The 19,741-nt window shown below is 32.0% G+C and overlaps 1 protein-coding gene across 1 annotated transcript in view; it reads left to right on the forward strand.

The window, feature by feature from the left end:
- Positions 1–19,444, forward strand: part of LOC141451024 (uncharacterized) — a 380,810-nt gene extending 361,366 nt beyond the window's left edge. Inside the window, exon 4 of the mRNA XM_074122040.1 lies at positions 19,426–19,444. Coding sequence (XP_073978141.1) covers positions 19,426–19,429 — 4 coding nt within the window. The 3' untranslated portion in view covers positions 19,430–19,444. The remainder of the gene's footprint in view (positions 1–19,425) is intronic.
- Positions 19,445–19,741: the final 297 nt, after the last annotated feature.

Raw genomic sequence — 19,741 nt, forward strand, 5'->3', positions numbered from 1 at the left:
TCTCCACTCATTCTCTTCTACTGTTCACTGTTATCATTGTTACTTTAAGCGCTAACGCGCTGATTGTAGCACAATAAACGCAAAAAAAAGTAATGTTTTACTTTTGGTTGGTTCAGTTTTTCCAAAAGCTTATTTCCAGGACGACGGTTGTAGCTAATGCATCTATCAAATTTGAACTTTTTGTTTAGCGATATTTCCCCACGATAACTCGAAACCAAACACTGTCAAAATTTTGACAATGTCACGACACCTCTTCCCCCCTAATATAACCAAGATAAGGTAACAAGTGCAATTTTGATTTTAAATATAATTTGAAAAATGTTTTGAGTGTAACAGTTGTGAATTGAGTTTAGCCCTTATTACCGTCTGCTGCTGCAGCCTAGTGAGCTGTACGAGAAGTAGTATCGACCAGTCCTATATAGTTTCCAGGCATTCCGCTTGGCTTTGCTGGATAATAAACCCCCGTAACAGCTTGTCTTCTTCTCCTGGCTATATGCCTATTCCCTATATTCCCCTACTGTACCACCTAAAACGAAACTGGCCTACATTAGCTAGCTGGCTGGCCTATTTTCTTTGTAACCAACTAGCGCACTATGAATCAAATACTGTTCGCTAAAAGTAATAGACAAATTTTAAAAAACCGTTGTTATTAAAAAAAAACTCACTTATTTCCGGAATGTACTAAAAAAGCAAAAATCTTAAACACTTCTTCTTAAAAAATGAATTCAGAAGGAAGAAAGAATATTGCCAATTTCAGTCATTATTTGTGGAGCTTTCGTCTTTGGGAGTAGGACATCTTCAAGGCTAAGAACTAACTTACATTATCCATTTTGTATTATGTAACTCTACTGTAAAATATATTTCACATCCCTGAAGAAGACCTATTCCCTAGGGTCGGAAGCTCGGCAAAAAGAAAACCAAAAAATAATAAAATTAAAAACTCTAGGCGCCATTGTCCTCACAGATGTTGATGCGCCTTAACGATCTCTTTTCTAACAGTGGTAAGATAGAAATCAGGTGGCTAACTGGTGGCAAAAAATAACTATGAATTGCTTATTTTCATAAAAAAATATGCACCTGGCGCCAGATCTAGTGAATGATGTGTTGTGTTAAACTGCGCGGTTAACTTTTGGGTATTTAATTACACTCTGTCAATGAAATCGTGCAGTGGAGAAATGAAAATATGACAGCTTTCCATGAATACACGAGCGGCAAAAAATGTGGCCACCCTTAAAAAAAATGTATTTAACCATTAGTTATAGCAAAAATAAAATATTTTTAGCATGCATTATTGATAAACGTAGGGTAGCTTAAAGAAATGATAAGGAAATTCAAAATAGGGAAATAAAGAAATATGGAAAAAACAAAATAAATAACACAAACAAATCACTAGTACACCGTTTGTTTTTGTAAACTTTGATCTGTAATCCTTAAAATTCACAGTGATGTGGTTTGGACCAAGATTAATTTGAAATTCGGACTGAATTATTTTTTATGGAATGGTCTCTATAATAGCTGCTGGCTACATAGACCGACATTCTTTCGGAGGCTCTTGTCCCATTCGTATGAATGGCGATGAATTTCCGTTTATGCACGATAATGCACGGCCCCATGCAGCAAAGATTGTTTCCTGCTACCTGGAAGACGCTTCAATCCGATGTTTAGAGTAGCCAGCATGTAGTCCAGATCTAAACCCTATTGAAAATCTATAGGATAAGTTGTCAAGACGAATTAAGAGTCGTCCAACATTAGGAGATTTGCTTCAGGAGTTAAGGAAACGGAAGAATATGAAAATATCCCTCAGTAAATTATTCAAAATCCTATTAGGTCAATGCCCCGTCGAATGCAAGCCCTAATAAACGCAAGAGGCGGAAACACACCCTATTAGTTGGGAAATTAACAGTTTGTTAATTTCAAATTACTTAATAATTGTGCCGTTCATTTTGAAAGTGAGGCAAGTCCATTTTTTGTTATTTCGAGATATTTAAGGTTTTGCGTTTCAATAAATTTGTATTTTGTGGCATTAGGTAATGTAAGTTTATAATCCAATAGTGTCTATAGTGCTGGCTAAGGAAAATAAAGGTTTTATTATAACTAAATGGACTTGCCTCACTTTCAAAATTAATGAATTATTGTAATCGTTGATTTAAATGGATAATATTTCAGTCGTATCAGTCTTTTTTTAACAATAAAAACAAAATACTAATCAATAGTTCAACTATTCTCCTTCTTTTTTTGAATCATTTTGGTCCGAATTGCCTTCGTATTCAGATTCTGATTCCAAGATTCTTCTTTTATTACCGATTGCCATGGGTCTTACTTCTACAAACACAATAAAATTACTTACAAATGAGGATTTTATTTAAATGGCGTTATTACCCAGAAAAGTATTTTTATTTTATTATTGTTACCTACCAAATTCACTTTCAGATGCATCAGAGTTATAATTATCGTTGTAATCGGTTTCAGCCATTTTTTCTTTTTATAAAATAAACCAAAATCCGTTATTAATTTTCAAATAATGATACTTTTTTCGTACACCGAGCACAAAACAACACAACTTACTTGTTAGCCGATAATATAAGTCGAAGGTTATACAATTTACAGTTTTTCAGAGTCAATAGTACTAAAATTTTCCGATATTGGTGTTATTATCGAAACACAAAATTAAGATGTACTTATTATTATTAAATAATAATAAATTTTATGAAATATTGTACCATCACCGATTACCAATATCAAAGATAGATAAAAACACCCTACATTATTCAGACATGATGTTAAACCATAACATTTGCTTCACCATACAGCAACCGGAGTTAAATTTTGTTGTGCGGTTAAATAATTTCAACCTAAGATGGAAAAGTAAGATGGAAATAAGAAATTGGTTGGAAATAAGAACACATACTAATTCAGAAACTATCCCATTGTGGAATTCATAGATCACTACTTGACTGGTTTTACTCCTACCTCACCGCAAGACATCAATCTGTTAAATACAAATCACTAATGTCAGAAGAATTTCTTGTATCATCTGGTGTACCTCAAGGTTCTATTCTTGGCCCTTTTTTATTCAAAATTTTTATCAATGATATATCTACATGTCTCAATTCAGTAAACTTTCTGCTTTTTGCTGACGATTTAAAGATTTATACTGCCATTAACTCTGCGGATGACTTTCTCCTCCTCCAAAACTCTCTTCATAGACTGAGTGTTTGGTGCGATGAAAATGATATGAGCCTAAACATCTCTAAATGTAAGGTAGTATCCTATCATCGTAGTCGGACGTGTACAAACTTCGATTATTCTCTTCATGCTTCAACTCTAAGTAGATCTAATGTAGTGAAGGACCTTGGTGTTACGTTGTGTGCTAACCTTTCATTCAACCTCCACATGAACTCCATAGTCACAAAGGCAAATAAAATGCTTGGCTTTATATCTAGATCTACTCGAAACTTTAAAGATGTCAGAACCATAATTATCCTTTACAAAGTAATGGTGCGACCTATTCTTGAGTACTGCTCTGCTTTATGGTCTCCTTATCAGAAAACTTACGTCAACAAACTTGAATCACTTCAAAGAAGATTCCTAAGATTGCTCTGGTATCGAGAGACAAAAGCCATGACGGAGGTACCGTACGATGACGTAATGGAATTTACTGGTTTGAGTACTTTACAGTTTCGTAGACAAACCACAGACTTAAATTTTATTTTCAAAATTCTAAATAATAATATAAACTGCCCTGAACTTTTATCATTGTTAAATTTTCATGTACCAACAAACAGTACTAGACAAAAACAAGTGCTTTCTAAAGTGTGCCATTTTACTAATTATCGTAAGTTCAGTTATTTTCCAAGAGTTGCGGATCAATCTACCCGCTGATTTTGATATATTCAACACCAACATGATCGAGTTGAAACATTTGTTAAATAGCTGATTTTGCGGTGATTGGTACTAGGGAAAACTTACCGGTCATTTGTGATATTAAGATTTATTAATTGAGTAAAGTTTCTATTTTTAAAGTATATTTTATAGTACATATTTTGAAGTATTTTTCATCTATTAAGTAAATTAAGTGTATATATTATTTCTATTTTATCTTTATTTCTATTCTACGATATATATATGTATAAATGTATGATATATGTATATTCTATAATTATTATATATTGAGTTATTATTAAATGTTATTTTAAATTATATTTCTTTGTAACTGGGTGATTGCCCGTCTTGTAAATAAATACTGAAGGGTGGCCACTTTTTTTGCCTCTCAGTGCATATCTATGGAAAATACACTCAGTGCACTTCTACACAGTGCATCGATGGTTTTTCCCCGTAATTTTAATAAAATTTATCAATATTGTACAACAAAGTATGCAAATATTTATTTTAAATTGCAACTGTGTCCAATTTAAATTAAATAACTGATGAAAACTTATTTCATTTTAACTTAAGGTAAATATTCGCATAAAAATCTTCATTGGGAACAGCCTTTCCCTCCGTATTTGTAAAAGTTTACCACTCTGAGAGGCACTCACCTTAATTGGAATGGAAACAATATCATTAAACACGTTTAATAAAAAATTTCCGTTACACTGGATGTAGCACAATTCTACCACCATGTTTTCGAAACTGCTTTTCGCAACAATTACATCAAATCGTAAAAAAAAATCAAAAGATTTAATTGATTCCCTTAGTAAATGTTGAATATACTTTTTTTCCAAGCAGTAGTTGAGAGCATAGCTTTTTAATTTTACATAAAAGTTAATAGCATAGCCCGTAGTATTTCCCATCAAACCATTAATTGGCTTTCCCATTTATTCATAAAATATTTTAAGTGCTTCCACTTATGAATAAATAATGTAGTTGAAGTTTTATAACAATCATTGCAAATTCTAGTTCGATGGCTGCAATATTGCATAATGTTATAAACACAATTTTATTAAGCTCAACACATCTAGCAACTAACTACTGTTTGAACACACAATCATAATATCCTGAAGTTATATTGTAAACTTAGCGTGCTTGATTATTGATCAACATCTCGTTGTAATTATCTTGTAACAGTTCTAGCTGTGACGCTACTTTTGATTAATGATTATGATACTGGTTGTTTAACAATTCAGCCTTAATTTAACAATTTGCACTAAAGAAACTTTTAAGTTTTTGTTGACGTTAAAAAATATTTTAGTTTCGTATTGACCTTTAAGATTATTTAAAAAAAATAAATATTGTTTCTGCCAGATCGCAGCGGAGGCCACGTTATAATCAACGTAGGGACATAGCCATCAATTGGGCAGCAAAATACATAAATTGGTTCTTTGGTTAATGGAGTCCTCTTTCTGTTAATCGTCATGGAAATATTCTCTTCTTGCTGACAGTACGAGGTGTGGCTACTAAATAACGAGACTGATGCTGCTACAGAAGAACTATGCATGCGCCAAATCCTAACGACCGACAGCTGTGCAGCGTAAAGCCTTCTCTTTCGATTGCAGCGTCTCACGTGTAGAGAAATCTGTCTGACCGGAACCGTCGTTTGTGTAAGAGGTGTTAGTTTCGTTTTGCCGAAAACATGATACTACACATGTAGTAGAGCAACGAATTGTCGTGAAATTTCACATGATACTTGGTAAAACCGCTACTGAAACTTATCTTTTATTAAAAGAAGTTTATGGCGATGAATTTTAGTCACGTGCGCGAGTTTTTGAGTGGTTCAAGCGTTTCCAAGATGGCCGAGAAGACGTCGGATATGATGACCGCCCGGGTGTCGCCCTTCCACGTCCAAAACGGATGAAAATATCGATTATAATTAATCAACATTACTACCGTGAGATGCTTGCTTAACTCCGTAAAAGAGTAAAGAAAAAACGCCCCGATTTGTGGAAGAACAAGTCATGGATTCTGCATCAAGACAACGCGCCTGCTCACACTGAATTGTCTGTCAAGACGTTTCTAGCCAAGTACAACATCCCAGTTTTAAGCCATCCGCCTTATTCGGCTGACCTGGCCCCATGTGACTTTTATCTGTTCCCTAAAAGTCAAATCTGCATTAAAAGGAACACGATTTCAGTCCATTGAAGCTGTGAAAGAAAAAGAGGCACGCATCATGCAGGAGCTCACAGAAAAAGACTTCCAACACTGTTTCGAACGTTATAGGGATAGGGGAGGGGTGTATATTGAAGGTGATAATAACTAAATATGTTTAAATTTAAAATAAAATGTTTTACAACAATAGTCTCGTTATTTAATAGCCACACCTCGTAATGTTCGTCACCAGTTGAGATGTTAAGACTTTTTATCCGAGAATATCTTAGAGGTTACCTGGGTTCGAACTCGTGGTTTCTAACTTGTGAGTGGCTGGCCTAAGCTCTTCTTTTCCCGTACATTAATTTCTCAAAATATGTTGTAAAATAATGCCTATTTTTTTTTAGGCTTTACATCCAACTACCAAATTAGATGTCGTGGACGGAGCTCACTTATCAAACATAAATTTCTTACAATAATCATTAATTAAAGACCAAAGCCTAGACTGGGAATAGAACCAAGAGGATTCAGAAATGTTCAAACGTTTTACTCAATATAATATGGACGCCACGATAGCTGACCTGATAGAGGCGAGACCTGCAAAGCTAAAGTGTATTGTGATACTGGGTTCGATTCTCGGTCTAGATCTTGGATTATATTTAATGTTAAATACAAGAACTTTATAATGAAGTATGTTTGCTAGTCGCCTCCGTCTACAATACCTAATTTATTAGAGGGACTTAAGGTCGCCTGAAACAAGTAGATGCATTACTTTACTCTAACTCAGACTTAGTGGGCCTCGCCTTTAACACGCTCGGATACCGTGGTGCCTTAAAATATGTACGGATTGTATACTGAATCCTAGAATTCCTTTATTTTATTTTTTTCAACTTTCTTGATGAAGAAAGCAGCTAGAACGGTTTAAATCAATACCCCTCTTTTTTACTTTGAGTTCTCAAAAATAATTTTTGAATTATTTACAGATTTTTAATAGACGAAGAATCCCCTACGTTGTTCATTTTCATTGTTACGGAAGAACCACATAACTAGCTTTACGAGGGTCGTTTGAAAAGTCCGTGCAAAAATAAAAACTACTTAATTTTTTGGGGTAAACCTTTTTTATTTTTCAACATAGTCTCCTTTTAGGCTTATACAGATCGTACAACGCTGCTCTAGTTTGTTGAACCCTTCCGAATAATAGGATTTGTCCAAGTCTGAAAAATAGCCATTCGTTTCTGCAATCACCTCCTCGTTTGAATAAAATCTTTTTCCCGCCAGCCATTTCTTCATATTGGGGAACAAATAGTAGTCCGAGGGAGGCAAGTCTGGAGAATAGGGGGGGATGTGAAACGAGTTGGAACCCTATTTCCATTAATTTTGCGACCACAACTGCTGAGGTGTGAGCTGGTGCGTTGTCGTGATGGAAAAGGACTTTTTTGTGGGCCAATCGTGGGCGTTTTTCTTGCAGCTCGGTTTTCAAACGGTCCAATAACGATGAATAATATGCACCTGTAATAGTTTTACCCTTTTCCAGATAGTCGATGAGGATTATTCCTTGCGAATCCCAAAAGACAGTCGCCATAATCTTTCCGGCCGAAGGAACGGTCTTCGCCTTTTTTGGCGCAGATTCCCCCTTGGTAACCCATTGTTTAGATTGTTCTTTGGTCTCAGGAGTGTAGTGATGTATCCATGTTTCATCCACAGTGACGAAACGACGCTTAAAGTCCGGCGGATTCTTCTGGAACAGCTGCAAACCGTTCTAAACGAAACCACTTATAAACTGTTCTAATCGAAGGTGCAGAGTCACCATAATGTTTATCAAGCTTCTCTTTAGTCTCCTGAGGCGTTTTGCCTTTCATAAAGTAGTGTTTAATCAACACACGAAATTCTTTTTCGTCCATTTTTTGAAAATCACTCGACTTCCTCGATTCAAACGAATGCCAAACACAAAGAAATAGACCGATCTGGCTGAAACTTGGTGTGTGTTCTTCCAAAAGATGCTACTAACTAAACATAACCTCGATACGCGCCAGTGGTGCTATCGTTCTGACTTTGCACGGACTTTTCAAACGACCCTCGTATAACAAAGTAAGAGAAATGTTTATCGGGATAATCGATTCAAGAATCACAGTTGTTGATTACGAAAGACTTATAATTCTTTAGCACAATTCATAACCAAAATAATAGTTTCATAGATAGAGATAAAGGATACAACTTAGTCAAAAATTCAGGAACTCTATATCATAGACGGAGACTGCACAGTATAAAATCCTTATTAGGTATACGTTTCTGTTAGAGCAGAACACTTAACGCACTGAAGTATAACTCCAACAGAAGAGTCTAAAGAAATGGAGCTACTCACGTATGATTCAAAATTGGGGTGAATACGCGAATCCATAAAGAAAAAAATGCTAGAAAAATAAGGTTAGAACCATTGGGTATCATAAATTTTTTAAAAAATAGTAAATAACAATGTGTCATAAATTTTAATTAATAAAAATAGAATAATTTGCATAAAGAACGGATGAAATATGGACGGCAAAAAAATTAGAATTTGCGAGATAAAGTTAGGTGAATTGTCAAGGAGACAACGAGAGAATTAATGTTTTATAACTGCCGATGTCTCTGCAAGGTTTCCTTGCACGAAGCAAATTCTTCACATACTTCTTCTACCATTGTGGGTAACTTTTAATAACTTAGCCAGGAAAACGTAAGTTACGACATAATTGCAAAATTGTATAGCATTTTTTAATATAATTAAATTCATACTGACACTCAAAAAATGTCTTCTGTTTTGCAAAGCGAAATTCTATTTTTACTAAATTTTTACAGATATTCTCTCAAGATAATACTCCAAGGTACGACTTAATTATTAAAATACATTTTTCCCAACTGTAGCCTTAATAACATTGGGTAAAGCTTGACTTGTTAACTGTTGAAAGCAATTAATATTTTTATATTATTTGACTAGCAGCTGTTTCAGATTACTTGTACAAGACCAGCTTTTAAAACTTTTTTATTATCTCCGTCTGACCTAATTCTAGCCAACATCTACTAAAAAGCATATTTTTATTTATGTCGGAAAGTTTACTAGTGAATAGAAGTAAATAATTTGTGTAATGGCTTAACGGTGTTATTATTTAGTCTTAAATAAGAAATTGGCTGATGATTTCTATTGCTTAAAACAGATATTGTTTTACAGATAAGTAGTCCTTCTAAACGATATTGTTGTTAATAAGACTAGAATTGAACGAATTCAATTCTGCGCTTCAACATTCCTAGCGTATCCAAACGAACTTAGTAAAATTTCCTTTCTGATCAATAACTAAACTAAATCACCCCGCAAAAATTGACATTAATTATAAAATTACTTCTTCTTTTTTTTAAATCTTTAATTGTAATTTACCACTGCAACAGTTGTTGCAACAAGCAAATATGGTGAAAGAAAAAAGAAATACAAGGAAATCATAAGTGGAGAAGGACACCAGTGGTGTCACTCCAGTAACGTGCTCTTGCTATACTGCTCTCACGATAAGAGCAGCTCACGAGGCCATCTTCTCTTCAATCTCCTTAGAGGATTACCTGGTAATGTGGTGGAAGATAGGTGTTCTATGAGAGGGTTAGGATGAGCTGCGGTAGAGGAAAGGAATTTGAGAAAACGAGTGTTAGCAAGATCTGTAATGAAAGTGATTTTGAGGTCATTATGGATAGTGAGGTTAGATACATAGAACGGAGCGTTAAGATGTTTTCGAAGTATTTTTGACTGTAGTGCCTGGAGGCGAAGTGAGTTGGAACGCTTAGTCGATCCCCATACTTCGATGCCGTATCACCAAATGGGTCGCATTAACAGAAAATATAAGAGTCTTTTGTTATGTACGTTAAGTTTCTCCTCTCTGATGAAGAGAGTCAGTAGAATGTAGAATGCTATTTGAGGGTTACCGCAGGGTAACTTCTCCACTCTGATGTGTGAATGTTGCTTATTGTTACCCTTGATGCTTATAACGCAATGCGTTGATTGTAACTAAATAAATGAAAAAAAAAAGTTTAAGCTTGGCAAAAATATTAAGAAATTAATATACAAAAAGTTGATGGTAGCGGCATATAACGATATAAATCAGATCAATAAACACATGGAAAGCCGCTTATTTCCTAGATTTACTCAGCATTCATTCTAAAAAGTAAACATTCACCTTTCCCTTGACTCATTTTGCTCAGAAACATATACCGATAGATTAAGACCAATGAGCAGAAATATGGTATTGGTCTTTAAGAGAAGTATGGTGAGAAAGAGTATTTATGTTTAAAATACCCACCAAGCTCAGTTACAGGAGAAAATTACTTCTAAATAGAGGTTTTCAGTCAGAGAGGCGTGAGTAGTTTACTTATTCTTCTCAAAACTATTTATTCGCATAAAGATAAACGCTTTTGGCCAAATAGAACAGTGAGAAATCCATAATTAGAATATGGAATATGTTGAAGGCTACTGTAGAGAGAGAGTGGACATAGAACAACCGGCAATCAATTCTGTTAATCTATCCAAACAACAACTGTCGAGCAAAAGGCGTAATAATGGATTTAGAGTGGATATATGTATGCTAATCGTTAAAAACTTCAATTGTAGTCCTGAAGATGGATACCAGAGGTAAATAATACAATAGAGTTCAAAGCAAATTTTGCTTCTTGACCCTAGTCAAACACTGCAACTTATATTGTAACAACTTCCAAACATTTCATCAATTAAAATAATAAATAATAATTAGACTATTAAACTGTTAAAATAGATTATGTACAAATACCGAACTGTTTTGCTTATATACATGAGAATATTCAGAGTTGGGCGAAAATGTAATTAATTAAAAAACAATTGAATTAAACCGAAATTTAATTTTAATCATGATTAAAATTAAAAAATTTAATCGGCCAAAATTAGTTGATTAAAATTAAATTCACTTTTAATTTAATCGGAATTTAATCAATTAAAATTTTTAATCATAACTAAAAATTAAGATTAAAATTAAAATTAAATAATCATAATTTTAATTGATTGAATTAAATTCCAAATTTAGTTTTAATCACTTTGGACGATTAAATTTTTTAATTTAATCAAAATTTGAGAGATTAAATTTTTAAAACCAAACATTGCCAACGGTTAAACCAGAATCGGACCAATGCACCTTTATTCCGCCTAGCTGGTTCCTCTTCTCTATCAATATTATCACCTTTCCCAAACTTGGCACCTTCATTCTACCAGTCTGGTGTCTCACCTGTACTATGTTGGTGACTCTCAAGACTTATATAGAACCACCTTACACTCACATTTAACCACATTTACCACTCACTAGACTTAGATAGGACCACCTTACATTCACATTTCACCATGTTTACAACTCACTAGGCTTTATATCTTCTAAAATTATAGATCTGTGCACAAAATAACTGTAGTTAGCAATTGAAAAAAACAAAGTGTATAAGAGAAAAAAAATTCCATATCAATACGTGCTTCACAGTGGGAGATATAGAAGGCCATAATTTTACAGAATTTCATGACCCAAAAAATATTCAACCCTTTATATCTTCTACATTTATAGATCTGTGCACAAAATAACTGTAGTTAGCAATTGAAAAAAACAAAGTGTATAAGAGAAAAAAAATTCCATATCAATACGTGCTTCACAGTGGGAGATATAGAAGGCCATAATTTTACAGAATTTCATGACCCAAAAAATATTCAACCCTTTATATCTTCTACATTTATAGATCTGTGCACAAAATAACTGTAGTTAGCAATTGAAAAAAACAAAGTGTATAAGAGAAAAAAAAATCCATATCAATACGTGCTTCACAGTGGGAGATATAGAAGGCCATAATTTTACAGAATTTCATGACCCAAAAAATATTCAACCCTTTATATCTTCTACATTTATAGATCTGTGCACAAAATAACTGTAGTTAGCAATTGAAAAAAACAAAGTGTATAAGAGAAAAAAAATTCCATATCAATACGTGCTTCACAGTGGGAGATATAGAAGGCCATAATTTTACAGAATTTCATGACCCAAAAAATATTCAACCCTTTATATCTTCTACATTCATAGATCTGTGCACAAAATAACTGTAGTTAGCAATTGAAAAAAACAAAGTGTATAAGAGAAAAAAAATTCCATATCAATACGTGCTTCACAGTGGGAGATATAGAAGGCCATAATTTTACAGAATTTCATGACCCAAAAAATATTCAACCCTTTATATCTTCTACATTTATAGATCTGTGCACAAAATAACTATTGTTTTTAATTGAGAAAAACAAAGTGTATAAGAGAACAAAATTCCATAACAATACGTGGTTCACAGTGGGAGATATAGAACGGCCATAATTTTACAGAATTTCATGACCCAAAAAATTTTCAACCCTTTATATCTTCTACATTTATAGATCTGTGCACAAAATAACTATAGTTTATAATTCAGAAAAACCAAGTGTACAAGAGAACGAAATTCCATACCAATACGTGGTTCACAGTGGGAGATATAGAACGGCCATAATTTTACAGAATTTCATGACCCAAAAAATTTTCAACCCTTTATATCTTCTACATTTATAGATCTGTGCACAAAATAACTATAGTTTTTAATTGAGAAAAACCAAGTGAACAAGAGAACAAAATTCCATAACAATACGTGGTTCACAGTGGGAGATATAGAACGGCCATAATTTTACAGAATTTCATGACCCAAAAAATTTTCAACCCTTTATATCTTCAACATTTATACATCTGTGCACAAAATAACTATAGATTATAATTGAGAAAAACAAAGTGTATAAGAGAACAAAATTCCATACCAATACGTGGTTCACAATGGGAGATATATAACGGCCATAATTTTACAGAATTTCATGACCCAAAAAATTTTCAACCGTTTATATCTTTACATTTATAGATCTGTGCACAAAATAACTATAGATTATAATTGAGAAAAACAAAGTGTATAAGAGAACAAAATTCCATACCAATACGTGGTTCACAGTGGGAGATATAGAACGGCCATCATTTTACAGAATTTCATGACCCAAAAAATTTTCAACCCTTTATATCTTCTACATTTATAAATCTGTGTACAAAATAACAATAGTTTTTAATTGAGAAAAACAAAGCGTATAAGAGAAAAAAATTTCATATCATTACGTGGTTCACAGTGGGAGATATAGAACGGCCATAATTTTACAGAATTTCATGACCCAAACAACATTCAACACTTTATATTTTCTACATTTATAGATCTGTGCCCAAAATAACTATAGTTTATAATTGAGAAAAACAAAGTGTATAAAAGAACAAAATTCCATACCAATACGTGGTTCACAGTGGGAGATATAGAACGGCCATAATTTTACAGAATTTCATGACCCAAAAAATTTTCTACCCTTTATATCTTCAACATTTATAGATCTGTGCACAAAATAACAATAGTTTATAATTGAGAAAAACAAAGTGTATAAGAGAACAAAATTCCATACCAATACGTGGTTCACAATGGGAGATATATAACGGCCATAATTTTACAGAATTTCATGACCCAAAAAATTTTCAACCCTTTATATCTTCTACATTTATAGATCTGTGCACAAAATAACTATAGATTATTATTGAGAAAAGCAAAGTGTATAAGAGAACAAAATTCCATACCAATACGTGGTTCACAATGGGAGATATATAACGGCCATAATTTTACAGAATTTCATGACCCAAAAAATTTTCAACCGTTTATATCTTCTACATTTATAGATCTGTGCACAAAATAACTATAGATTATAATTGAGAAAAACAAAGTGTATAAGAGAACAAAATTCCATACCAATACGTGGTTCACAGTGGGAGATATAGAACGGCCATAATTTTACAGAATTTCATGACCCAAAAAATTTTCAACCCTTTATATCTTCTACAATTATAGATCTGTGCACAAAATAACAATAGTTTTTAATTGAGAAAGACAAAGCGTATAAGAGAACAAAATTTCATATCAATATGTGGTTCACAGTGGGAGATATAGATCGGCCATAATTTTACAGAATTTCATGACCCAAAAAATTTTCAACCCTTTATATCTACTACATTCATAGATCTGTGCTCAAAATAACTATAGTTTATAATTGAGAAAAACAAAGTGTATAAGAAAACAAAATTCCATACCAATACGTGGTTCACAGTGGGAGATATAGAACGGCCATAATTTTACAGAATTTCATGACCCAAAAAATTTTCAACCCTTTATATCTTCTACATTTATAGATCTGTGCACAAAATAACTATAGTTTTTAATTGAGAAAAACCAAGTGTACAAGAGAACAAAATTCCATAACAATACGTGGTTCACAGTGGGAGATATAGAACGGCCATAATTTTACAGAATTTCATGACCCAAAAAATTTTCAACCCTTTATATCTTCAACATTTATACATCTGTGCACAAAATAACTATAGATTATAATTGAGAAAAACAAAGTGTATAAGAGAACAAAATTCCATACCAATACGTGGTTCACAATGGGAGATATATAACGGCCATAATTTTACAGAATTTCATGACCCAAAAAATTTTCAACCGTTTATATCTTCTACATTTATAGATCTGTGCACAAAATAACTATAGATTATAATTGAGAAAAACAAAGTGTATAAGAGAACAAAATTCCATACCAATACGTGGTTCACAGTGGGAGATATAGAACGGCCATAATTTTACAGAATTTCATGACCCAAAAAATTTTCAATCCTTTATATCTTCTACATTTATAGATCTGTGCACAAAATAACTATAATTTATAATTGAGAAAAACCAAGTGTATAAGAGAACAAAATTCCATACCAATACGTGGTTCACAGTGGGAGATATAGAACGGCCATCATTTTACAGAATTTCATGACCCAAAAAATTTTCAACCCTTTATATCTTCTACATTTATAAATCTGTGTACAAAATAACAATAGTTTTTAATTGAGAAAAACAAAGCGTATAAAAGAAAAAAATTTCATATCATTACGTGGTTCACAGTGGGAGATATAGAACGGCCATAATTTTACAGAATTTCATGACCCAAACAACTTTCAACACTTTATATTTTCTACATTTATAGATCTGTGCCCAAAATAACTATAGTTTATAATTGAGAAAAACAAAGTGTATAAAAGAACAAAATTCCATACCAATACGTGGTTCACAATGGGAGATATATAACGGCCATAATTTTACAGAATTTCATGACCCAAAAAATTTTCAACCCTTTATATCTTCTACATTTATAGATCTGTGCACAAAATAACTATAATTGAGAAAAGCAAAGTGTATAAGAGAACAAAATTCCATACCAATACGTGGTTCACAATGGGAGATATATAACGGCCATAATTTTACAGAATTTCATGACCCAAAAAATTTTCAACCGTTTATATCTTCTACATTTATAGATCTGTGCACAAAATAACTATAGATTATAATTGAGAAAAACAAAGTGTATAAGAGAACAAAATTCCATACCAATACGTGGTTCACAGTGGGAGATATAGAACGGCCATAATTTTACAGAATTTCATGACCCAAAAAATTTTCAACCCTTTATATCTTCTACAATTATAGATCTGTGCACAAAATAACAATAGTTTTTAATTGAGAAAGACAAAGCGTATAAGAGAACAAAATTTCATATCAATATGTGGTTCACAGTGGGAGATATAGATCGGCCATAATTTTACAGAATTTCATGACCCAAAAAATTTTCAACCCTTTATATCTACTACATTCATAGATCTGTGCTCAAAATAACTATAGTTTATAATTGAGAAAAACAAAGTGTATAAGAAAACAAAATTCCATACCAATACGTGGTTCACAGTGGGAGATATAGAACAGCCATAATTTTACAGAATTTCATGACCCAAAAAATTTTCAACCTTTTATATCTTCTACATTTATAGATCTTTGTACAAAATAACTATAGTTTTTAATTGAGAAAAACAAAGCGTATAAGAGAACAAAATTTCATATCAATACGTGGTTCACAGTGGGAGATATAGAACGGCCATAATTTTACAGAATTTCATGACCCAAAAAATTTTCAACCCTTTATATCTTCAACATTTATAGATCTGTGCACAAAATAACTATAGTTTATAATTGAGAAAAACAAAGTGTATAAGAGAACAAAATTCCATACCAATTCGTGGTTCTCAATGGGAGATATATAACGGCCATAATTTTACAGAATTTCATGACCCAAAAAATTTTCAACCCTTTATATCTTCTACATTTATAGATCTGTGCACAAAATAACTATAGATTATAATTGAGAAAAGCAAAGTGTATAAGAGAACAAAATTCCATACCAATACGTGGTTCACAATGGGAGATATATAACGGCCATAATTTTACAGAATTTCATGACCCAAAAAATTTTCAACCGTTTATATCTTCTACATTTATAGATCTGTGCACAAAATAACTATAGATTATAATTGAGAAAAACAAAGTGTATAAGAGAACAAAATTCCATACCAATACGTGGTTCACAGTGGGAGATATAGAACGGCCATAATTTTACAGAATTTCATGACCCAAAAAATTTTCAACCCTTTATATCTTCTACAATTATAGATCTGTGCACAAAATCACAATAGTTTTTAATTGAGAAAGACAAAGCGTATAAGAGAACAAAATTTCATATCAATATGTGGTTCATAGTGGGAGATATAGATCGGCCATAATTTTACAGAATTTCATGACCCAAAAAATTTTCAACCCTTTATATCTACTACATTCATAGATCTGTGCTCAAAATAACTATAGTTTATAATTGAGAAAAACAAAGTGTATAAGAAAACAAAATTCCATACCAATACGTGGTTCACAGTGGGAGATATAGAACGGCCATAATTTTACAGAATTTCATGACCCAAAAAATTTTCAACCTTTTATATCTTCTACATTTATAGATCTTTGTACAAAATAACTATAGTTTTTAATTGAGAAAAACAAAGCGTATAAGAGAACAAAATTTCATATCAATACGTGGTTCACAGTGGGAGATATAGAACGGCCATAATTTTACAGAATTTCATGACCCAAAAAATTTTCAACCCTTTATATCTTCAACATTTATAGATCTGTGCACAAAATAACTATAGTTTATAATTGAGAAAAACAAAGTGTATAAGAGAACAAAATTCCATACCAATTCGTGGTTCACAATGGGAGATATATAACGGCCATAATTTTACAGAATTTCATGACCCAAAAAATTTTGAACCCTTTATATCTTCTACATTTATAGATCTGTGCACAAAATAACTATAGATTATAATTGAGAAAAACAAAGTGTATAAGAGAACAAAATTCTATACCAATACGTGGTTCACAGTGGGAGATATAGAACGGCCATAATTTTACAGAATTTCATGACCCAAAAAATTTTCAACCCTTTATATCTTCTACATTTATAGATCTGTGTACAAAATAACTATAGTTTTTAATTGAGAAAAACAAAGCGTATAAGAGAACAAAATTTCATATCAATACGTGGTTCACAGTGGGAGATATAGAACGGCCATAATTTTACAGAATTTCATGACCCAAAAAATTTTCAACCCTTTATATCTTCAACATTTATAGATCTGTGCACAAAATAACTATAGTTTATAATTGAGAAAAACAAAGTATATAAGAGAACAAAATTCCATACCAATACGTGGTTCACAGTGGGAGATATAGAACGAAAATTTTCAACCCTTTATATCTTCTACATTTATAGATCTGTGCACAAAATAACTATAGATTATAATTGAGAAAAACAAAGTGTATAAGAGAACAAAATTCCATACCAATACGTGGTTCACAGTGGGAGATATAGAACGGCCATAATTTTACAGAATTTTATGACCCAAAAAAATTTCAACCCTTTATATCTTCTAAATTTATAGATCTGTGCACAAAATAACTATAGATTATAATTGAGAAAAACAAAGTGTATAAGAGAACAAAATTCCATACCAATACGTGGTTCACAGTGGGAGATATAGAACGGCCATAATTTTACAGAATTTCATGACCCATAAAATTTTCAACCCTTTATATCTTCTACATTTATAGATCTGTGCACAAAATAACTATAGTTTATAATTGAGTAGATCAAAGTGTATAAGAGAACAAAATTCCATACCAATACGTGGTTCACAGTGGGAGATATTGAACGGCCATAATTTTACAGAATTTCATGACCCAAAAAATTTTTAACTTGGAACACTTGGACCATACTCGCGGAACACCGGTTAAGAAACCACTGGTCTAGAGACTCGTGAAGAAGTCGAAGTCTACAAAAATTAACCGAAAAATATTTATTGAAGACGCTTAGCGAAATGGCCTCGCCATAACGTGGTTCGAACCATTGGTTGAAAAGCCATAAAAGTGGATGATTAAATTAGTTTGATTAACGATTGATATTTAACTAATTCGGTGATTAAAATTAAAGTTCAATTTAATTCTCCGATTTAATCATAATTTTTTTAGTTTGATTAACGATTAAATCTGAAATTTAATTGATTAAATAATTGTCATATGATTAAAATTACCATTAAATTCGCCGATTAAATTCTGATTAAAATTAAAAATTTTAATCAATTAATAAATTTTATCATTTAAATTTAGAATTTAATTTTTTTTTTTAATCAGTGCCCAACTCTGAGAATATTATCAACTTTTACCAATCAAAATAGCCATGGTTGTAGATTAAAAATAACAATGTGTAAAATTAGTTAATTTTGTTGACAAAATAAACTTCAGCATAAAAAGGTGATTGCTGTTGATAAAACACAGATTATCAACTCAGCTTCACGCTACAAATTGGTTACACTGTAGTTAGCTAAGAGATTGATTAGCCAGATAAGTGGAATCTCATTAATGAACAGCTTGTAATTAAAAAAAAAGTATGATTATAATTTTGGAATATCTAATTAATTAGGTGCAGCAGCGAAAATAATTAAATTTAATGTTGTTAGGAATATATATAAAAAAAAAGTCAGTTTATTTCTGTTATTTGAGCCAAGAATCTGTTTTCTTAATCCCGAAATTAATGATCTCGAGTTCCAAAACAAATCCTAATTAATTATTATGGACGGACGCTTTGTAGAGATGTTTTCTGAGCCTATCATGTCAGCCGTAGATCACTAATTACTAAGACTTCCGTCTAAACTAATCTGTGATCATCACAGGAAAATTGGTTAAAAGTAAAATTATATTGCGCAGTTTCTTATTCTTTGACTAGAAAGTTCTACAAAGAATTGGGTTATTTAGGTATTTGACTTTTATTTGCTCTTTTATGTTGTTTAAATTTTGGATTTTTTTTGTTCGCAGGTAAGTGATACTGGTGACCAAATTTGAAGTCAGTTTTCGAAATCTTATTGTACCACAATATCGTAAGTACCTTTACTAATAAGATGCAATTAAATTTCATCTTAATCACACAACTTCGAGTATTATTATGTGTAATTTCTAATTTTTATCAAAATTTGAATTTAGGAATTTTATTGAATAAACGAATTTTATGCTAATAGTAATTATTTTGTATTTATTTATTTTTTAATTATTGATCTTTTGTTTTGACAAATTATCTTTTATCTAGTTTATGTGTACGATTTAAATTTTAAATTTAGATTTATGGAATAGTATA

Source organism: Rhodnius prolixus, unplaced genomic scaffold (assembly GCF_049639745.1).
Source record: "Rhodnius prolixus isolate KJV_2025 unplaced genomic scaffold, Rpr scaffold_8, whole genome shotgun sequence".
In the NCBI taxonomy this organism is placed as follows: Eukaryota; Metazoa; Arthropoda; class Insecta; order Hemiptera; family Reduviidae; genus Rhodnius; species Rhodnius prolixus.